At 53.5% G+C, this 22,304-nt stretch overlaps 1 protein-coding gene across 1 annotated transcript; it reads right to left on the bottom strand.

Annotated features, from left to right (window-relative positions):
• Positions 1-350: 350 nt before the first annotated feature.
• On the bottom strand, positions 351-21,848 carry CR1 (complement C3b/C4b receptor 1 (Knops blood group); the record flags this gene model as incomplete). Its single annotated transcript, XM_084301929.1, has 39 exons — positions 351-432; positions 679-754; positions 905-934; positions 1,559-1,738; positions 2,914-3,096; positions 3,447-3,629; positions 4,139-4,315; positions 4,509-4,691; positions 5,309-5,488; positions 6,090-6,175; positions 6,727-6,826; positions 7,097-7,288; positions 7,522-7,704; positions 8,054-8,236; positions 8,779-8,973; positions 9,164-9,255; positions 9,788-9,887; positions 10,073-10,264; positions 10,738-10,920; positions 11,180-11,362; positions 11,588-11,770; positions 12,814-12,996; positions 13,612-13,697; positions 13,868-13,967; positions 14,146-14,337; positions 14,443-14,625; positions 14,930-15,124; positions 16,074-16,159; positions 16,506-16,605; positions 16,854-17,045; positions 17,346-17,567; positions 17,802-17,984; positions 18,111-18,290; positions 18,417-18,599; positions 19,105-19,290; positions 19,417-19,596; positions 19,723-19,905; positions 20,527-20,709; positions 21,776-21,848. The coding sequence occupies 39 exons, from the start codon at positions 21,846-21,848 to the stop codon at positions 351-353; spliced, it is 6,036 nt and encodes a 2,011-aa protein (XP_084158055.1).
• Between the last annotated feature and the right edge of the window lie 456 nt (positions 21,849-22,304).

Below are 22,304 nucleotides of genomic sequence, written 5' to 3'. Positions count from 1 at the left end.
AAGACATAAGGCATAGCTTGAAAGCCTGACCAATGAACACCATTTATTTGGATTACGGAAAGGAAATGCACACATCAAGGGCAGTGTCTAGAACATTATCTGGATTTAGTTCTCCAGATTTCAAGGGAAATATGTGAAAGTTAAGATAAGTTTTACATGGTGTTAGCAAGAATAGCATGTTTAAAGAAACAGCATGTTTAAAACACTGTCTCTTTTATATATTCGGCAAAGGAAAGCATCTTACCAGAAGTCTGAGGGAAGAGAATTTTCTACTTGAACGATTATTCTGGGACAACTTAAATTTGCAATTGTAACTGATATTTTATATAATTAATAAAAATCCATACCTGCTATGCGAGACATGAGCATTTCTTTTCAGTTATCTGGTCCAGAGCGGTTTTGTAGTTGTAGTTCTCATATGTATGATAAAAGCTACATGAAAAAGAACAGGACACAGTAAACTCAGTCAGTTTGTAAAGACCACTCAGGTTTCCCCTAAGGAAGAGTTTTGGAAGTGAAACAACCACATGATTCCAGGTTGGTGTGCATTGAACAGTTTGCAACTCTGAGCTCAAGACACAAAATTAAAAGATTCAGTCACACTCTGGCACAAATTTTAAGCATTTTTACTGCATAGGAGTCACACCTGGGCAAGAAAGATCCAGCAGACTGCCTTACCCTTGCTTCTGCTTAGAAATAATTTTCCAGATAATGCCTGCACCCAGGAGAAGCAGGACTGCTGCAGCTGCGACTCCTGAGAGGGAAGAGCACGTATTATTTTCACTGTATGTGTTAAAACATATCAGCCCAACAGACATAACAAGGCATATCTTCAAGTACATAGAGGAAAATAGTGCCCCTGAGGCTAAAGATCTGGCCACAAAAATGTTTCTGAGCTGCTTACCTAGGCCTACTGAACCAGACTTGCGAGAAGCTGAAGGGAAGAGAGAAACATAAGTCAGTAAACTATTCTAAAATAAAAATAAAAGGCAATGTTTCTCAACTGTAGCTAACCACTTCATTAATACATGTATGACTTTTGCTGCCAAGGCCTACAATACAGAATTTCTTAAAAAAAAACAAACATACATTTATATACTTTTTTCATACAGAAGGACATTTGCATTTTTAAAAGGGAGATTGACGGTAATAACAATCTTACGCAGAAAAGAGGAGTGCAGAAAGAGGGAGGAACAGAGTTTTGAAACTGCCCTGCTACAAATGGCTACTTGCTGTTTTCTATTTCCCTGGTCAAATCGGCTTTAAACAGACCTAAGAGGCCCTGGGAGCAGGTCGCACAGACAGTTAGGGTAGAAGAATGACACCATTGTTAGAAATCATCTTTTTGTTGTTAGGGGGGATCTAAAGCTCATGGAATTTCCTTCTATTCTCACCTGAAGGGTTCATGAACACACTGCAAAAAATGAATTGATCTAGACCTTGTCCAGTCTGCCTGACTAGTAGCCAAGTATTGCAAGCTTTTAAGAACAGAACAGAGGCTGCATAAATGCACTTGCATTTTTCTTTTTATTCTCTGCTTCATTTACGTATCACTTACTTAGTTTACAGGCTGGCACAGGAGGGTCCCAGCTGAAGTCCTCTTGGCACTGAATCTGACTGATGCCTTCCAACATGTAACCATCATCACATTCAAGAGTAATGTTAGTCCCAAATCGGTAAGTGTTGCCACTTGTGGCTTTCTTAACACCTTGAACTTCTGGGAATACACATCTGATCTCTGAAATTAGAAATAACAAAAAAGGGCATTAAATGAGAAGGAACAGGAAATATTATAAGTACAGTGGAGTTATTTAAGGCATTGTTCTTGAATTCTTTCTGAATAACTCCTACTCCTAAGGAAGAGCCGAGACCAGAGGGGTAACATCAACATGTAAATTTTGACCTCTGTTTTATGCCTTTCTTATTTTTACCATTCGTAAATTTTTTCACCATGCGTAATACTTACTAAGGACAATTCAAAACCATGAGAATGTCAAATGACAGGGAGAATTTTTTCCGTGAGCCTGCTTTCTCTAAATAGCTACTGACTTATTTACATAAGCATTTGGTTTGTTTCCTCCTTTTGTTACCCAAGTGCGTTTCAATTGAGTCACTGTTGTGGTGCAACTCCACTGAGGAAGTGCCCTGTGAATTTATTCCAGTGAATGCCCATTTTTCCGTGCAGGGACACCCACACTAGGAATCTTGTTACATTCATGAAATAGCTGATAGTCAAGGTCTGCCTGATGGCCGACCTTCACTGTATGCTGCACAGAAGTGCCAAGTCACAGGAACAGGGGCATGTTCCAGAAAAGGAACAGAAAGGCTCACATGTAATTTACAGGTAGTCCATCAGGGAAAATTCATCTGACATAATCGCTTCCTTCTGTTCCTTCTAGTGATAACGGGGAGTGAGAGACACAGAAAGGGAAGGGGAGGAAGGAAGTTTCTGCTTGTCAAAGAGAAAAAAGCTCTTAAAGGGGGAAAGTTAATAAATAGCTCACTCACAGCAACAAGGGCAGAGATGCAGAACATGTGAGAATTAACACTGCCTCCCAGAATTGCCCCTACTGCACTCGTATCCTTCTGGCTATTAACACAAGCTGGGTCCCATCCTACTTCTCTATAACAATATCATATTCTTCCCAGTGATACCAAAAGTGGGCAAATCGATAATTAACATCACTAGCTCTGATGTGGAAGTGGTTCCCAAGTGAAATAAGGGGGTGGAATTCGGTGTTAGCAGCTGCAGAACGTTTTACCACTTCGATTTTGGCCCATGTATCTCTGAAGATTTCATCTCCCAAAGTAAAACGTGTGTGTCAGCATGGCTACATGGCTCCTCAGCCCAGTTCTGGGGATGTCTCCCACCAGAACCTCCAAGCAGCACGAGCAGACGAAGCTCACACACACCTTCACACCGAGGGGGAGGCTGGCTCCAGGTCCCTAGTGCCGTGCAGTTGATGAAAGCGTTCCCAGCGAGCGAATAGCCGGCATTACAGCTGTAGGATACAGATGCTCCGTAGGGGAAAGTGTCGGAAATGTTGCCTTCGAGCTTCCCGTTGGTGATATTTGGAGGAAGAGGACACTTCACAGCTGGAAAGTCAGGGAGAGACAAATGATAGTGTTGAAATGAGAATCATAGTGGACTTCCAGAGAACAGCTAAGGCCCTGTACCTTTATAGCCTTGTTTGTTTCCTTTTATTTTTTTTACCTAGCCTCAGCAACTGATTTTGTAATCATATAACTCCACCAGGTTTTGGAAATGCGTGTAAACTATCTTATTCCTATCACCCATTCAGTAGTAAAGGACTCAGATTTAGTCTTTATTTAGTCTTTTTTTATATATCTTTTTTTTTTTTTTTTTTTTAATCTTTAGACCTTTCCCTAAGGCACACCAAGTGTTAAATGTCCTTTCTTCTTAGCTCTCTGCAACAAACACACACCTTGACAGACTGGAGAAGGGTGGCTCCAGGCTCCAGACTCAGTACAATGAATGGATGCCATCCCAGTGAGGGCGAAGCCGGGCTCACAGCTGTAGCTCACAGATGTTCCAGGAGCAAAAACCGCTTTTGCCAGGCCACTGTGCCACCCGTGGGGGATAGCTGGAGGCTTGGAACAGCGTTTCACTAAAGAGAGGGAAGCCCAGATTAAAACACAACTCGTACAGGCAGGAGGAGAGGCTCCAAGCACCCGTGCATGGCTGCACGCCCATCACCACACTACTGGCACCAATGCACGGAGCCAGCCCTGCCCAGCCCCGTGTGCTCACTTCACCCCGAAACATCTACAAAGTGTGGTGTCACATGAGTTTCTTCTTACGCAGGGGAACACTGCCCAGCAGCATCTTCCCTGAGGCATCAGATAGGTTTGTGTGTATAATAGGAGCTGCCCGCTTGTAAGAGCACCTTACTGCAACATCCGCACGGGTCCCTTACGTCTGGCACAGCTGGCCTGAGCTCACTTTTAAGGAGTTTGTCCTGAGAAACTGAGACACCAGCGATAAGAATGGGAAAAATTAGGATCTTCAGAGCTAAACACTAGATGCCAGGACTCCTCTCGGCCCCTAAATATCCTGCTACATGCTACGAAGAGTGGCAGGGTCAGCAAGGAGAGGCGTCTGAGCGCACGCGCTTACCTCTGCTACAGGCAGGCAGTGGAGGATCCCATGTGCCCCCGGGCTGGCACTGGGACTTGTGGAGGCCTCTGGGGACATTGACAGCATTGCACTCAATCGTGATGATGTCTCCAGGCCTGTAGAGAGACTCCAATCCGATCGCCTCTCCGTTCCCAACTCCCGGTCTCACGCAGCCAGCTGCGGACAGGGAGGGCAGAAAGAAGCCTTTAGGCTGTGAAGCTCGCGTGGGATAGGGATGGGCATTTGGCCACAGGGACCTCATTCTTTCTTTAGAATTTGCTGAATCACATCAAGTCCTTACCCAAATGTCACTACATGCTTAGCATATTTAACAAGGCGAGGAGAACCAGTGACAAGTGCACGAACACACCTTCGCAGCGAGGAAGGGGACGGCTCCAGGCTCTGTTGGGCATGCAGCGGACAGACTCGTTGCCAATAAGGACAAAACCAGGTTTGCAGCGGTAGTGCACGAGTGCTCCCACACCAAACATGTCCGAGGAAGGGCTGCTGTGCTCCCCGTTAGCAATGCCCGGAGGAGGCAGACACATCACCGCTGACAGAGGAGAGAGGAGGAAGGTGAGAAGGTGAAGTTAAACCATGAAAAAAGTGATAACGAAAGACTAAAATAGTGCAATTACTCCTCTTCCCCTCAAAAAGCAGGACGGGGGGAAGAACAGTTAGCATTTAGTAAATTTTGCCTTGCATCATAGACCTACCTGGCCTCACCGTGGTATCAGGATGATGATAGCGTTCTGCCGTTCCATCTAGATGCAGCATTAGGAGTTGAAAACACACATTTGGTTGAACACATGCAATGCACAAATGCACCTTCATTTTCTATCATCTTTCCTTTATACTTCCAGCAAAAATCACTCCTCTCTGATAGGCAATGTCCTGCCATGTAGCTACCAAGTTCCTGACTTTCAGAAAAGGAAGAATAACAACATGGATTATGGGCTGCAACAAGCAGGGGGAGCAAAGAGGAAAAAAACACAGAGCACGGCCTTCAACCTGGCACATCTCCTGTGTCAGAAGAGAGTCACAAGTGAAAGGAACAATAGCTGCTTTTTCCTTAGAGCACTCAGAGCAAACAGGAAATGTAAAAGCAAAATTGGCTTCAGCAGCAATCAGGGAGGACGCGCGATGTCAGCGGGTCAGCGTGATGCTCACCCTGCTCACAGACGGGCACGGGGGGGTGCCACCTCCTGTTGGCTGAGCACTGGGCCGTGCTGTGGCCTCGCAGGGTGAAACCTTCATGGCAGGTAAAGTTAACGGTGTCCTTGTACCTGTAGCGATGTCTAATACCAGATATCTTCCCGTTCTGGATCTGTGGGGCTGGACACACCACCTCTGAAAGAGAAATTCCTCATCTCAGAGAGGGAGCCGTGTGCAGGTGTTAGCTAATGACCACCTTATTGCATATTTAAACACAGTTTTGTGCCTACAAGCAGAATAATGCAAACACATTCAGTAAATACACTGAATGGTGCAGGAATCCATAAGCACTGTCAGGCATTCTCATGGCTCTTTTACTACACCAAGCTCCTGCTTTCCAAAGCAACTCCACCCAAAGGGAGGACCACATCCACACTGCACCGACCACCCCCTGCGAGACAGTCGTGTGGCTTGGACAGCAGTGCAGGACACAGAAGGTCCCAGTTTAGTTTTACTACTCTTCTCCTGCAAGACACGTTTCCTCCTTCTTTTATTGTGTTTGTGAAACAAAGGGGACACGTCCCTAGAGGCATCTGACAACTCTTCATTCTGCATAACTCTGCAAGATCACAAGCTAGCATCTGGAAGATTTTCAGAAGAAACCAAACAAATATGCAAGCAAAACAATCCTAGAGGAATATTACACTTAAGAAGGCTTATTCCTCAAGGCTCTATTTATGTTAAGGAAATGGCACTTTTTGATTCTAAGGACCAGATCTGGTCGTGACCCACTTACTCTGACAAATGGGAAGATCTCCGCTCCATGCAACGTCTGCTCCAAAAAGCTCACATCGCCTCAGAGACAGCCCGACCAGTCGGTGCCTGGAGTCACACAGAAGGAAACACCAGCTGGCACCGGGGCACACAGCCTGGATTTTGCACTCCCTCCGTCACGCTGCCCCCAGAGCTTCCTTCTGCAGCCTCCTGTGGTCACCGAGGTGTCCCTCTTGGTTTGGCACACTGGAATGAAGGATGCCAAGCTCCTTCTTCCTGGACCCAAGAGGAACAGCGGTGATCCCAAAGGACTCTGGATTAGTTTGTTCAGGTGCCAAACCAGGGCTCGGACCCAAGGGATTCCCAAGCCTCCTTGCACCATGTGCTTGCCTGCACCCTTGGCTCCTGCTGGGTGGCTGTCTGAGAAGACAGCCTGAAAATGAAGTCTGCAAAGCAGCGGGTTGAGCACAGACAGGGAAAAATAGGAGATGCTTCTCCCTTTCCTGAGCAGGCACCAGTGGCATAACTGGACCCAAAATGCAGATCCTGGCTTGCTGTGGAGAATGGCAGGAGCCGAGGAGTGTGCTGTGCCCCTTTGCTGTAAGTCACCCAACACCGAGCTCAGTAAATGGAGTCAGCAAAGGCAGCGCGGGACTCACCCTTCTTCACACGTGTGGTTCACAATGGACCCAAAGAGGAGATCTGTCAGAACAACAACTCTGCCATTCTTTGGTGCTTCTGGATAATGGCATTGTTTCCCTGGGAAAGAACAAGGCCAAGTTTAAACTCCTCTCTTGCGGTCTGGTAATGCACTACGAGAAAATATCTTAAGGATCTGTCCACATTCAGACACCAGTAAAGAAGGCATTCATATAAAAACCAAACCAAAACAACAGCTGCCCAAACTATGTGACTAGTGAAGCCATGTATGATTTTTTTTTTTTGTAAAGATTGCTTTTAGAGACCCAGAAATTTGTCGCAATTGCGACAGTTTTCAGAGACCACCACCAAACGGATTGAGCTATTCACTTTTGCAGAACGCCCGCGCTTCAGACCACGTGTGGTTGCTGAGGCACGTCAGAGCTGGGGGCACTGTGGGGTGCCGCGAGTATCCCGGCCGGCAGGCGTATCGCACCGTCCTCCCCACAGGAAATGCCGTCTGGTTTCTGTGCTCCTCAGTTAGCTCAGCAAAGCTGAGTCTTGGAGGTGCGCCGCAGCCACCTATGGGGGGAGAGAGCACAGGGAAAGTTGGACATGTCCTTCAGCTCCGTCAGGTTGTGTTAGAATTTGCATCGAGTATGCACAGATGAAAGTTTGCAAGCAAAACTGACAGCAGAAGGGAAGGACTAGGCGATTCAGCGTTTTGGGAGGAGTGAGGGAAAGGGTCAGTCCCACGGGCTGGTGGCAGAAGTTGCCAACCCTTACCCCAGCCCTTAGCTGCCCACCCCACGTACCTGCACACTGAGGAGGAGGCAGGCTCCAGTTTCCAGACTCGGTGCAGTAAATCGATGCCTCCCCCAGGAGGCTGAAGCCAGGGTCACAGCTGTAGTTTACGACCATCCCGGGAATGAAAACTTCCACCTCCTGGCTGTTGTGACTGCCTCCTTCAATGCTTGGAGGTGAAGGGCATTGCAGGACTGAAGAGACTGGAAAAGAGTACGAATGGGGTGATGTGAAGCAAGGATTACAGGCACGATGCCACCAAAGCGAGCAGAGCATGCAGCACGTGCTGGAAGCAAGCTTGGATGCATGGGGGCCGCTGGATTTGCAGTCCCCCGACTCTGCAGGTGGCAATTTGCTGACTCCAGGAGCAGACATGCAAGGAGCGCCTGGATTTGGAGCCTTTAAATCCCTGCCCATTTGCTCCCCCATGCCCAAGAAATGTTGCTGCAGCTGCTGCCGGGAGCCCCTCTGCACAGAGTGCTTCTTGTCGAGCCCCCGTGATGGTCTCTGCCCTCTCACTGCCCACCGCAGCTGGCAGCTCACCTTCACACCGGGGGTGCGGGGTGCTCCAGCTTGCATTGTCTGTACAGTGCAGGCTGGATTTCCCAACAAGAGAATAGCCGGGGTCACAGCTGTAATTGACGGACTTCCCAGGGCTGAACACGTCCATGGCCTTGCCGTCGTGCTGGCCATGGTCGATCACTGGTGGGGGAGGACACAGCTGCCCTGCTGGGAAAGAATTTTGATTTCTCTGTTTAGTTTCACATTTATTACTAGAGAGTAGAGTCTGTCAGTTCGATTAAGTTCTCCCCCATTCCCTTTGTATCACTGCCAGGTCCAGAGGTGAAAAAGGCACCTTGACAGCGCGGGGCAGGGGCACTCCAAGCTCCGGCAGAGGTACAGTTCAGGTGCGCCTCTCCAACCAGAACAAAGCCGGGATCACAGGTGTAGCTCACGGACATGTCGCTGCTGAAAACTGCCAGGCCTTGGCCACTGTGCCTTCCGTTGGCAATGGCTGGAGGGGGAGAGCACTGCGACTCTGTGGGAGAGGACAAAGCCGTAGATCAGTGCCGAGAAAGAGAAGGAAAAGGGAAAAATGAAAGGACTCGGTGCGGAGAAACATCAGAGCCGAGCCATCAGCCTGTGCCGGGTGTCCCTTGGCTGCCCTCATTGCCGCAGCCCATCCGGGGGGCTCAGCTCATCTGGGTGCACAGAGGAGGGGACGCTTGTCCCCTGTGAGTGCCGTCCCCGTGCCCCACACGCCCTACCTCCGCAGCGCGGCGGCGGCCCGCTCCACTCGCCGTGCTCCCCGTCCGCCGTGGTGCAGAAGATGGAGGCAGCTCCGGCCAGCGCGTGGCCCGGCTCGCACGTGTAGGTGACCACGGCCGCGTAGGGGAAGGCGTCCAGGGAGTGCCCGCTGTGTGTCCCACGGGGGATGTCCGGGGGCGGCTCGCAGACGATACCTGCGGCACGCACAAGGCGGGTGTGAGCAGGACGCACGCTGCCGGGATGGAGCGGGCGAGGGTGAACCCATCCCAGCATCACGCTGTCTGTCGTTGCCTTGGGAGATCCTTCCCAAGGAGAGCACCCGTGCGAATCTCTTTGTGCTGTGTTTGGCTCCTCACCAGCCTCTGCTCCGCTCAGTGCACTTACTCTGGCAGACGGGAACGTCTCCGGTCCAGCCCACGCGTGTCCCTGAGTCCAAAATGACGCAGTGCCGCTGGGAGGCTCCGACCAGCCGGTGCCTGGGGTTACACCAAGGTGCTGCTGTTACTACGGGACTGTCTCTGGAGGTGGCAGCTCACAGCCACCAAGCACAGCCTCATCTGCCATCGCATACTGCCACTTTATGGCTAGAAATGCCCGCTTTGATGGAGTCTGTTGTCAGCCAAAGCCTTCAAAACGAAGGTCCCTTTTCCCCTCGTGCATTCAGGTGGTTGTGCCCTCTAATTGACGCTTAAATTTATTAATAAATCCCCTTTTCCACATTTCTGCTGCCAATTGGACTAGCAGTTAGACTAGAAACAGACCATGGTGAAGACCAGAATTGCTTCAGCCCAGAACTGCTTTACAGCACCTGAAGGGCTGCGAGGTGCACCCTGGCCACGGGGACCATTTCGGGTTTTGCTCAGCACCTGCAGCGGGGGATTTGGGTTCCTCCCCAGCACCAGTGCAGGTGCCGCTGGTGCTCTGTTCTCCAGGGAACACACACTCTGCCTGCGAGCTGCAGAGAGCAGAAGCACAGCTGATTCAGCTGCAGATGGGCAGAGGACTCACCCTTTATCACACGTGTAATTCACTGTTGACCCAAAGAAGAGGTCTGTTGTAACGATAACTCTGCCGTTTTCTGGTTCTCCTGGATGACTGCACCTCCTCCCTGAACAGAACAAGATCTGGTTTTAGGCTTCTCTAACTCAGTGTAGTAGGAGAAGTGGCACAAATCCTAGGAGCCTGACCAAGTTCCTAGGGGAGGGAACTGAAAGGGAGAAACCTCCACCGAGCTACAAGGCTTCAGCTGCCACAGCACAATTTAAACAGAACAGAAGCGTCCACCCAACATACGTTTGCAAAACTTCTTGACCTCTGACCATGTCTGATTCTCAAGGCACGTAACAGCGGGGGTTATCTGCGGGTGTTTAGCGTATCCTGGCCGGCAGCTGTACTTCACTGTCGACCCAACGGGAAACTCGGTCCAGTTCTTATACTCCTTGTTTAGCTCAGCAAACAATAACAGTGGTGGTGCCCCACATCCAGCTGTCAAGAAACAAAAGGGACATGAGAGAAATCAGTGCTGGCTGTGAAATGTGGCTAAAGAGAAACAAGAGCATCGGTAGGCACTGCTGCTGTATTCATCTTGCTTGTATTCTGACATTTACCTACATTAATAACAACATGCAAGGACACATGCACCCAATTTATAAAAACCCTCAGTTTAGCCAGTTTGGTGTTTTCAAGCTCCACACATCCCCAAAATGCTGAGGGATCGTTTGTGGGCCTTGGAGCACAGGAGTCTGCTGTCTCAGATGTGAGAGCACCGAGACCATCTCCCGATGGGAACACACAGGCTCTGGCAATGCCACCAGCTTATTCCCAACGCCACCAACGCCAGCACCCGATGTGTGCCAGCAGCAAACCTAGACCCGTGGGGGTCTCTGGGTTTGCAGTCCCCCCAAAACTCTCCGTGGGGCAGCTCGCTGGCCCCAGCAGCATCCACGGTGGCCCCTCACCTGCGCAGCGTGGGTACGGGCGGCTCCAGTTCCCCGCGGCCGTGCACCAGATGGAGGAGGCCCCGAGCAGGGAGAAGCCGGGCTGGCAGCTGTAGTTCACGGCCATGCCGCTGGTGAAGTTGGCCCCGAGCTCCGCGCTGTGCGTGGCGTGGGCGATGACGGGTGGCGGCGGGCAAGGCAGCGCTGGAGGAGAAAACGGGGTTGGAGGGGTTTTGCCCAGCGGAGGAGCACGTGGAAGACAGCAAAACACCTCCACATCTGGGGCGATGTGAGCGAGGGAGAAAGCACCAGCCCTGCAGCATGGCCCCAAGGCTGCCCCTTCTGATCCCTGGGTGCCCCTCTGCCCCCCGCGGCAGTGCCCTGACCCCTCGGATGCTCACAGCTGGGGGGTGCCCAGCCCCTGGGTCCCCACGGTGCCAGGAGCAGCCGTGCCCGTGCTCACCTGGCTTGCAGCTGGGGACAGCGGGGACCCAGCGGCCGTCGGGATGGCACCTGGCCTCCTGGCTGCCCTGCATCGTGTAGCCCGGGTGGCAGCGGAAGGTGACAGTAGCCCCAGGGAGGTACTTGGCTTGCTGCCCTTCAGCCACTTCTCCATCCTGGATGCTGGGGCTCATGCAGGTGACAACTGGAAGTGGAGAGCAGCAAAGTGTGGGCTGGGGGAGCAGCTGCCAGAGCCAGGGCTTCCCCCGTTGTTTTTATGAGGTTGAAATTCAGGGAGATGCCATGCAAGGAGGAGCGCGTGGGCTCGGAGCCTTCAAATCCCTGCCTGTTTGCTCCCCGGTGAGTGCAGCCCCTGCCTGCAGCCTCTCTGCTGCCTTTTTGGGACACCCTGATGGCATTCGCAGCTCACCTTCGCAGCGGGGGTAAGGGATGCTCCAGGTTCCAGATGGCAAACAAGAAACGGTGGTTTTCCCCGTGAGGACATAGCCGGGCTCACACTCGTACTTCACCGACATCCCGGGGATGAACACTGCCACGTCCTTGCTGCTGTGCTGGCCATTTTTGATGGTTGGAGGGGAAGGACACTGCAGCACTACAATAAGGGGAAAAAAAATCATCAAACCTAGTGAAAAGCAGGTTCCACAGCCACCCCCTGTGTGATAAGACAGCATCTTAACTTGTTTCCCATTACCTTTTCCCGAGTAGCTAGGGATGTCAGTGCTGGAATGTGTTTCAGCCCACACCTATCTTCCTGCATTCATTTTTTTTTTTTTTCTAGCTTATTGACATGAAGAGTGGCCATTTCTCATATTTAGGCATTTGCAGCAGTTACATGGCACTAACATTTGGCACTAGCAGCTGGCTCTGGCCCTCCCATGGTTGTGAACAAGCTGATGCAGCAGCCTGGCTCTCCCTTTCTGGATTCGTTTAAGGAGGCAAAAGCCCTACCTAACGACGATCTGCATGGGATTATGAAGGTGGGAGGATGGATATTTGCATGCATTTCCTTTCCAGTCCTGGAGAGGGGCTTTTAGGATCCCTTTACCTCCAATGTGAGGCGGTTGCACCCTGCCAGGGTGGCTTCAGAAGAAATCCCCCCCACCCTGCTTACACTTACTCTTTTCACAGGTGGGGACAGGCGGGTGCCACATGCCCCCAAACTGGCACTGAGACTCCTGAGAGCCCTTCAGGGCATAACCAAAATCGCATTTGAAGACAGCGATGGCCTCAAGCTTGTACATGGCCTCCAGCCCAGTTGTTCTCCCGTGCTCAATTTCTGGTCTTTTGCAGCCGATTGCTGGAAGACAGGAGCACAATGTGCTGTTTGGGACATGAAACCCACCCGGGGCAGTACCTGCTGCCAAACCTTGGCATCACTGGGCATGCCAAAATTATTGATTCTTATTCTTGCATGAAAAAAAAAGCCAGAAACATCATCATCCAGCTGTGCTGGTGGGTCTCTCCTTACTGGCGGGGGGGAGAAAGGGAAATCTGGGAGGCACGTGGAGCTTGTTCTGCCTGCGTGACTTTCACTGGGGATTTGGTCTGCAGTGACTGAACCAAGGCAAGAAGGGAGTGAGGACCCAGGGAAAGGCAGCCGACACAACCCAAACCCAAACCCAAACCCAACCCCACCTTCACAGCGTGGCACGGGCCGGCTCCAGGTTCCCTCAGCGGTGCAGTTGAGGGCTGCATTCTCGACGAGGGAGTATCCGTCCTTGCATCTGTACTGAACCACCGAGCCTGCCGGGAAGGTGTCCGAGGGCTGGCCGCTGTGCTGCCCGTTGGCGATGCCTGGAGGGTGAGGACACCTCACCTCTGCGGAGGGGAGAGAGGTGAGAAATAAGGAAACCAGAACAAGCCAACCTTCAGAAACCAAAGGAGGGAGACGACAGACTCCTGTTGGCCCCGTTAATAAATCCCTGCCATGTCAGCTCCCTTCCTATCTCCACTCCCCGTGCTCCCCGTCCGCCGTGGTGCAGAAGATGGAGGCGGCTCCGGCCAGCGCGTGGCCCAGCTCACACGATAAAGTGACCCGAATTGGCCTGAGACATAAGGTCCTCCGGGAAAGGAACCTGTGCCCTCCTGTGAGTCACTTCCTCGCTGCCCACGGCTGGAGGTGGTGGGACTGATCTTACCTCCCTTTCCATAAGCACTGCTGACACATGCAGACAGAGCCTGACCACACGTTCCTACATGTGACCAGTGAGAAACGCAGGCTACAGGAACCGGGAGTTTAAAATATCAACATTTTTTCCAGGTTGGGCCAAGATAAAAGACCTTTGGAAACATTTTCAATAAATATCCAAAACACAAAGAAAAGAAAAATGAAATATTTTGCAATAAAATCTTTGCCTGGAATGATTTCACCCCATTCTGTTGCCAGCACTGGGGCAAGCCGCCCCCCAGGACCTTCTCTGGTGGCCTACTTACGCTGGCAGACGGGAGCAGCTCCACTCCAGGAGACACGGGTGCCAGAGATCTCACACGTCCTCTGAGAATGCCCCAACAGCTTGTACCTGCGGTCACACAGAAATATTATTTATTTATAGGAAGAACCCTCAGATTCCTTTACAGCCCTTGTAAGTGGCAGCCAAGACATCTGACTTTGGAACCAGTTTCCTTCACGTAAAGCCATTTTGCCACTTAAAACCTGCTTTCCTCTTGCTTGGCCAGTCGCAAGGCTCACCCTTTTTCACATGTGTAATTCACTTTGGACCCAAGGAAGAGGTTGGTCAGGACAACGGCTCTGCCATTCTCCGGATCCTCAGGGTTCTCACACTGCATCCCTGGAAGGGAACACCACCACCCTCAGAGCTCTGCTGCTCACCGGCGTGGTGCGCACAAATCCCCCGGGGATGCTCACACAGACAGCAGGCTGCCCCAAACAACGAAACCCATAAAGCCAGAGGGCTTCACACCCAAGAAGGGTGAATTTCCAGCCAAGCCTGGCACTGCAGGACGCACTTTTACAGAACTCCAGAGCCGCAGACCAGGTCTGGTTCTCGAGGCACACGACGGTCGCCGACATCCCCGGGTGCGCGCTGTAGCCGGGCCGGCACACGTACTCCACCGCCCTGCCCACGGGGAAGATGCTCTGGTTCCTGAACGCCTCCTTCAGCTCGGCAAACACCAGGCTGGGGGGAGCACTGCAGCCAGCTGGGGGAGACACAAAACAGCCCCTTGGTTAAGGACATCAGGGGGAAAAGCGGGGCTGGGGGTGCGGGGTTGGGCTGGCACGCAGGGCGCTGCCCGGACACTTGCCCCGCTCGCAGGATGGCACGGGCGGCTCCCAGGTGCTGTTCAGCTGGCACTGCACCACGCTGTGCCCGCGCATGGTGTAGCCTGGCTCACACTCGAAGGTGACGGTGTCCTTGTACGTGTAGGTGACGCTGGGAGCTGACACTACTCGCCCATTCCGGATCTGCGGGACGGGACATCTCGCCTCTGGGAAGGAAGCGCAGGGCCTCAGAACAGCTCTGCAGCTGTGAGCCGCTTCCAGCTGTGATCACTTTTAAGACTCTAGCCTGAAGATAACTTTCCTATAGACACTGTATTGCCCACCCTACAAGAGCTGTGGGGGAGATCCACCTGGACGGGGAGGCTGGAGATGCCCAGAGCAGCAGCTCCTGCCCCAGCAGGCACCCAGGCACAAGCACAGTCATCCTGAGGTCCCCTCATCATCCCAAAAACGAGGCAGCGGGGCCAGGGGCTCACACCCGAGCTCTCCCAGCCGCCCACCCACCCTTACCTCCGCACAGTGGGGGGGGCCCGCTCCACTCCCCGTTCATCCCGTCCCTGGTGGTGCAGAAGATGGAAGCCTCTCCCCGCAGCGGGTAGCCGGGCTCGCAGCTGTAGGTGACCGACGTGCCGTAGTGGAATTCGTCCAGCAGCCGCCCCGTGTGCTTCCCGTGGGGAATGTTGGGCGGGGGCGCGCAGGGGATACCTGCAGCGGTGCAGAACGAGCCTGCTGAACGCAACTGCAGCACCGAGGTACCCGAAGGCCCTCAGTCTGTGGGGCACAAACTCTTGTCCTGCTGATGGAGTAACCACAATGATGTGGCCTCCCCAGCAAGACCTTGTAGGCAGCCAGATCCCATGTCCCTGAGTATTTCTGTGACAGAAAGCACACCAGTCGGACAAGCCTCTCTTTAGAGGAAGCATCTACATGCTTTGTGCTTTCTACCATTTAAGAAATAAAAAGAGAAAATTTCTTTTGTATCACCCACGTAAAATGCTGTTTTTTCAGCTGCACACAATGCAAAGGCTCGTGCAGGCAGTGATTTGCGTGTCACCTGTTAGGTTAATGTGCACCAGGAGAGTCTGTAAAATGCTTTAAAATGAAGGTGCCTGTAAATGTTTCCTTTCTGTCCTCAGGAAACAGTCACCAACCTCTACGTAACCAGCAGAGACACGTTAAGCTCTAATTGCTGAGGTGTGCCACGGCAGCGCTGGGCACAAACGAGCTGTCTGTGCATGCAGGGAAAGGGAGAGCCCGAGGGGTGTTGGGATCCCATTTCTGGCTGATCCGCAGCCCTCTGCGTCTCCTTACAGCAGTGACTTGGTCTCTTTGTGTCTAACGTTAATCCCCCTGAGCTGAACATAATATTTTCCTTTCCTCTTACATCAGGGTTGTGTTGTTAGTCAGAGCCAGGGCACACAAACACTACTGAGAAAGCACCGGCTGAGACCTTGCTTTCTGTAATCCATTAAGCTCTGAGGTCTTGTACCTTTTCCCAGAATATTTTCTTATGACATCAAAACCTCCTGATATTTCACATGCCCTCAGCGCAGAGAAATTCCCCGTTAAAACTTTGGTTGGGAAGATTTGGCAGCCTGTGCTGGGAACTATTCACCAGAGCCACGTGAAGCCCCCGGGGCTGTAAGCTACTTACGCTGGCAGGTGGGGATCTCGCCGGACCACGCGACACGTCCACCAGAGATCTCACAGCGCCTGCTGGACTGTCCGATTAACCTGTGCCTGGGGTTAGGAGGAGTTCACATTAATCCCGAGTCGCCTCGGTTTGAGCTGTTACCTCCTCCTCACCAGCAGACAGCGCAGGCAGCCCTGCTGGCCGCAGAGCCCTGACCCTCTGGGAGAAGTTTTCCCCCAGCTCAGCACCCGGTACCAATTCCCCAGCATAAATGTGTACACAGAAGGAAGGGAACACCCCGCGTGCTCCAAGAGGTACAGAACCACGCGATGGCTTCTGCACAGAACCCACGTTTTGGGAATGAATGACCAGGAGGGGAAAAGGGAGCCTTACCTCGTGCATCTTTCCGTGGCTTTTTAAGGAGCAGCAGAACCAGGACCTAGCACCACTTACCCCTCTTCACAGCTGTAGACCACGGTTGACCCAAAGAAGAGATCTGCCAGGAAGGTGATCCTGCCGTTCTCGGGTTCCCCGGGGTGGTTGCACTGCTTCCCTGAGGGAGACAGAAACTCGCTGTAGGATCTGTCTGCAGCACGGCCCGGCAGATACAGCTACAACCCCAGCAATCTGCCCACGTCTCCAATTAGCCCCAAAACGGGTTTTGAACAGCATAAAGGTACATGGCTTTACTAGTCACATATTGTTGGAACACCAGGATAACGGTAAGGTTTGTGCAGCACGGACAGAACCTAGCACCTAATCCTCCTCGAACAACGGACACCAAATCAAGGAGCTATTCACTTTTACAGAACTCTAGTGCTTCTGACCACACTCCGCTCTCAAGGCATGTAATAGTAGGTGACAGTCCTGGGTGTTTAGCAAATCCAGGCCGACAAGTGTATTTCACAGTCTTCCCAACAGAAAAATCAATCTCATTCCTATGCTCCTCCTTTAGCTCAGCAAAGGGCAACCTTGTAGGAGCACCACAACCACCTATTGGGAAAGAAAAGAGATACGAGAGTCAAACAGGGCCGGCGTGCCAGGTGCAAGCACACAAACAACACTGTTGTGAAGAAAGAGGTTTGGTTTGCCTTGAAAAATTGTTTATTTTGATTAACGCAGCCATTATTAAACAAAGACAACATATTTCCCCAAAGGATTCCAGAGGATCAGGTTCCTGTTCCCAAAACAACCTTAAATCTCCTACTCTCTTACAGGATTTAGGCACCTTTTGGAGGGGGGTTAAGGGATATGAAGGAGCAGCAAGCCCCTGGTGGCCCCGTCAGCGTTTACCTGAACGCTCGGGTCTGATGGGCAGCATCTGGTGATGGAGCAGGTCGCAGAGGGGTGCGGGAGGCTCCCAGCTGCCGTCCTCCTGGCAGAGGATTGTGGCTGTACCTTGCAGGCTGTAACCGTCCTGGCACTGAATCGTCACCGTCTGCCCAGGGCCGTAGATGAGCCCTTCACCATTGACTACCCGGCCATTCAGCACATCCGGCTTGATGCAGATTGTTGCTGGAAAGGGAGATGCGCAGAAATGATGTGCAAAAGGAGTAAAAACAAGGAAAAAAAAACAAAAAAAAACAGACAGCTAATATTGCAACAGCAAAATCTACGTGAAATCTATATAAACTTCCCCATCCCCACCTTCACGACAGGAGGGCTTGATGTTAATTTCTACCATGTGACATTTTACATGGGATTATTTTTCTTTCAGGATTTGGTGACGAGGTGACCACACGGACGCACCTTCACAGCGTGGCATGGGCTGGCTCCAGTTCCCCGAGGCTTTGCAGACCACCTGAGCATTTCCGACGAGGTAGTAGCCGGGATCACAGCTGTACATCACAGACATCCCCGTGGTAAAAAAGGTTTTGCCGTGCCCGTCGTGTTGTCCGTTGCTGATCTTCGGGGGCATGGGGCACGGTCGGACTGCAAGAGGGAAACAGCAAGTCCAGGTGAGCAGGAGAGCAGTGCACAGGGCAACGAGTGGCTGCAGGGCAAGGGGATGGGTGAAAACCCCTGTGGGACCATCTCAGCACCCCTGCCCGCACTCACCTCTCTCACAGGCCAGCACTGGTGGGTCCCAGGTGCCTCCTGGCTGGCACTGAGCCCGCTGGGGGCCCTCTGTGGCATGGCCAGCATCGCAGTCGAAGCGCAGGATCTCCCCAGCTTCGTAGGTGCTCTCATGCCCGTGCACCCTCCCGTTCCGCACCTCGGGTCTCTCGCAGCCGATTGCTGCAGGAACATGGACGTGGCCTTTACACATCAGTGCCTGGACCACATCCTGCACACTCAGCCCCCTTCCTTCCCTTCCCAGCAGTGCCATGAGCCCTGCAGTGCCATGGGGATGCCCCAACCCACCTTGGCAGCGTGGCAGGGGCCGGCTCCACAGCCCGGCCTCCGAGCAGTTGATGGAGATGTTCCCGACCAGCGCGAAGCCGTCCTTGCAGCCGTAGTACACGGTCGTGCCCTGGGGAAACCTGTCCATGGACTGGCCACTGTGCAGCCCGTTGGCGATATTCGGTGGCCGGGGACACGTCACCTCTGCAGGGGGGTCAGAAGGGCTCATGAGGGGTCTGGAGGAGGTGATGCTGGGGAGCTGGCACAACTGAAACCAGCACAACACCCAACGTGGGGAAGGTGGAGGTGGGGGGCAGAGGGCTGGTACCCCAGGTACTGCCCATCTCTCTTTCCTGGCAGCCCGCTGTGGCTGCTCTGCCTTTCCTCTGGCTTTTCTGGCCAAAATGGGTGCTGACTGATTCAAGGAAACCCATCCAGCCTCGCCTGAGGCTGTGCAGGAGCTGCTGCCCTGCAGCCCCTCTGTGTGCATTGCACGCTGACCATGGGCCAGCTGTGGGCATTGCGCCCGGCTGTGGGCTTCATAAATACCCAGCTCCGGGTTCATGGTTATAAGATCGCTCTTTGCACGTTATAAAACTGTATATATACATAATCAGGGGAGAGCTTAGTCCCTTACTGAAGGTCTCAGGGCAATGGGCAGGGCCTGCCCCATGCCAGTACCACACAAGGACACCGCGCACGGACGAACCTTCGCAGCGCGGGCTGGGCTGGCTCCAGTTCCCCGAGGCTTTGCAGAATACGTGCGAGACGTCCTCAGTGAGGTAGTAGCCGGGATCGCAGCTGTAGGTCACGAACATCCCCATGGTAAATTCTGCTTTGCCGTGCCCGTCGTGATCTCCATTGCTGATTTTTGGAGGCGTGGGGCATGGTTGGACTGCAAGGGGGCAACAGCAAGTCCAGGTTAGCGGGAGAGCAGTGCACAAGGGAATGAGTGGCTGCAGGGCAAGGGGATGGGTGAAAGCCCCCGTGGGACCATCTCAGCACCCCTGCCCACACTCACCTCTCTCGCAGGCCAGCACTGGTGGGTCCCAAGTGCCCCCCGGCTGGCACCGAGCCTCCTGAGCACCATCTGTGGCATGGCCAGCATCGCAGTCGAAGCGCAGGATCTCCCCAGCTTCGTAGGTGCTCGGGTGCTTGCGCACCCTCCCGTTCCGCACCTCGGGTCTCTCACAGCCAATTGCTGCAGGAACATGGATGTGGCCTTTATACATCAGTGCCTGGACCACATCCTGCACACTCAGCCCCCTTCCTTCCCTTCCTAGCAGTGCCGTGAGCCCTGCAGTGCCGTGGGGATGCCCTAACCCACCTTTGCAGCGTGGCAGGGGCCGGCTCCACAGCCCGGCCTCCGAGCAGTTGATGGAGATGTTCCCGACCAATGTGAAGCCGTCCTTGCAGCCGTAGTACACGATGGCTCCCTGAGTAAATCTGTCCATGGACTGGCCGCTGTGCAGCCCGTTGGCGATGTTCGGCGGCTGAGGACACGTCACCTCTGCAGGGAGGAGAAATTACCCCATAAATCCACTGCTCCCCGTTCTGCACACTAGGACAGCTGCCCAGGGTAACGTCCTGAATCCTGCTCAGTCTCTGCTCTGTTTGCTGGGCCAAAGTATGAGTTGACCAAAATTAGAGCAGCGCCAAGATTACAATCACATTGTGGCCAGAGGGAATTACTAACAATAGGGACACCCCTGAAAGGGGAACTCGTGTGCACACCACAGATTTGGTAGAAGACGAACGTGAACACGGAAGCAGCAGAAGAGTGGGAAGCTGTGATTGCTTCCCGTTCCAGGAGGAAGAAGGAAACATCCCCGATGTGACTGTGAGCAGAAGCAGGGAAATCCCCCGGGGAGGCTGCTGGTGCCATTCCCCACGGCTCGTTGGCGTGCCTGGGGGTTACAGTCACTGGCCACAGAGCATCGCAGCCCCATCCTCAGCTTCTTCCCATCCCCCTGCGAGCCCAGGGCAGGCTGCAGCAGCCTCATTTCCCACCCTAGATCCCCCTGAGCTGCTTCTCTCTCTCTGGAAGCACCTTGCTTTGGGAAAGGCAGCAAGGACAGATGCCTCCTGACTCCCACGGCCGCCCCACTCACACACCCGCAGGGACACTTGCCCTTTTTGCACTCTGGCACAGGTGGGCTCCATCTGGAGTCAGCTTGGCAGATGCTGGTGGGTGAGCCCTGCAAGGTGTAGCCTGGGTTGCAGATGAAGCTCACGCTGGCCCCAGCCCTGTAGACGTAGCGAGCAGCAGACTTGCTCTTCCCATTCTGGATGTATGGGGGCGGGCATCGGATAACTGGAAAAAGGAGACAGGGAGCAGGGTGTTCAGACAAGGAGCACGGCGTTCAGCTGCAGCCCTTCAGCCTTTCCTCCCTGCAACGGGTGCAGCGTCGCTGCTCTCCACGCAGCTTCTTGAACCAAAACAGCAGGGGAGCCGCCTGGATCATGGAGCAAATATTTGCACTAGATAGGGGCACGTGGAAAGAAGGTGAAATGCCTCTCACTGGTAATTCCCCCTGGATCGCCGAGCAGAGGACCACAGCCCCTTGCCCCATCTGCTCCCCTGCACCCCACGCACTGCCAGGTGTTAACTTAGCAATAAGTTCCCTTTTTTCCTTAAATCCTTTGCAGTTGCTGATGCTCGGCTCCAAGCCTGGCACTGAGCCACCTTGGCCAGCAAAGACGGGCAGGGTTCAGCCTTTGCTATCTGAGGATGCCCGAGAATAACAAACACGATCAAGGGCATCAGCAGAAACCCCCACACAGCACCAAAGCCCTTCCCAGGCCTTGTCGGGGCAGCCAGGTCACAACATCTACACTTACAAGACGGGAAGGGGCAAACAAAGCCCCACTGCAGAGATGGAGCCGAGTTTCTGTGGGTTTTGGCTGTGCTGTCCCCGCTGAGGGGACGTGGGGCTGCCTGCCAGGCTGCGCACACCCCATGGGCACCCAGCACACCGAGCGGCTCAGCCTGTGTTTGCCATTGCACTCCTCGCCTGCCCCATCCCAAGTCATTCCTATTTGACGTGGCAAGTTTCAACTTGACAAACCCCAAACACGAGCTATTATTACAACAGGCTCCTCGCCCAATTTCCATAAGACAGTCATAGCCTGCTTTACCATGGCACTTCAAACACACAGATCAAGCCCCTTGTTCAAAGAAGCTGGGCGGGTTGTCGAGGACTTCCCACAGCCTCTGGCAGCCCCATCACCCCCATCTCCCCCCTCTCCTTTTTCCCATGCCGCTGAAGGGCACAGGGCAGCCTTGATGCTGCCCCACAGAACATCCAGGACACGCGAGGAGGCAGAGGAGGGTGGCAGGAGGAAGGGCACAGAGGCACAACCCCGTGAGTCTGCCTTACCTTGAGCCCCAGCCGTGGCAGCCAGGAGCAGAGCGGAGCTGCCCAGGAGGCGGAGGGCGAAGGCGAGCACCATGCTCCGGTCCCGACTGCAGCTCCTGGGGGCCCACGGGCTGATATGGGCACCCCAGTTCCCCCAGGCCTGCGGAAGGAGCCGCAGCTGCGGGGCTTCCCGGGGCCATGGGACAGGAACCCGTGGGCTCCCCGCACAGCACGGGCACAGGCACCAGCCCCAGGGTGGTGCAGGTCCCCACGCGCTTCTGCTGCTGCTATTTTCGCTCCCACCTCCTCCTCCTCCCCCATGCAGGGGAGGGTGGCCCCCTGGGACCCACTGCAGTGCCCAGGGCAGCTGTGACAGAGCACCCAGGGGAGCCATGAGCTGGATGAGGCCCTTGCAGAGCATCCTTGGTTATGGGAAGTGGCCTTGGCTCTTCCCCAAACCCCCAGCAGCCCTTCCTAGGAACCAGCTGAGCCCTCACATACGGGAAGGGAAGGGCAGAGGGGGCATTTCCCCCTCCTCCCACACATGGGA

This window comes from Netta rufina (assembly GCF_964035555.1).
Source record: "Netta rufina genome assembly, chromosome: 26".
Taxonomy (NCBI): domain Eukaryota; kingdom Metazoa; phylum Chordata; class Aves; order Anseriformes; family Anatidae; genus Netta; species Netta rufina.
Note: the sequence above shows the minus strand (reverse complement) of the source record. Positions and strands in the feature narration are given on the sequence as shown.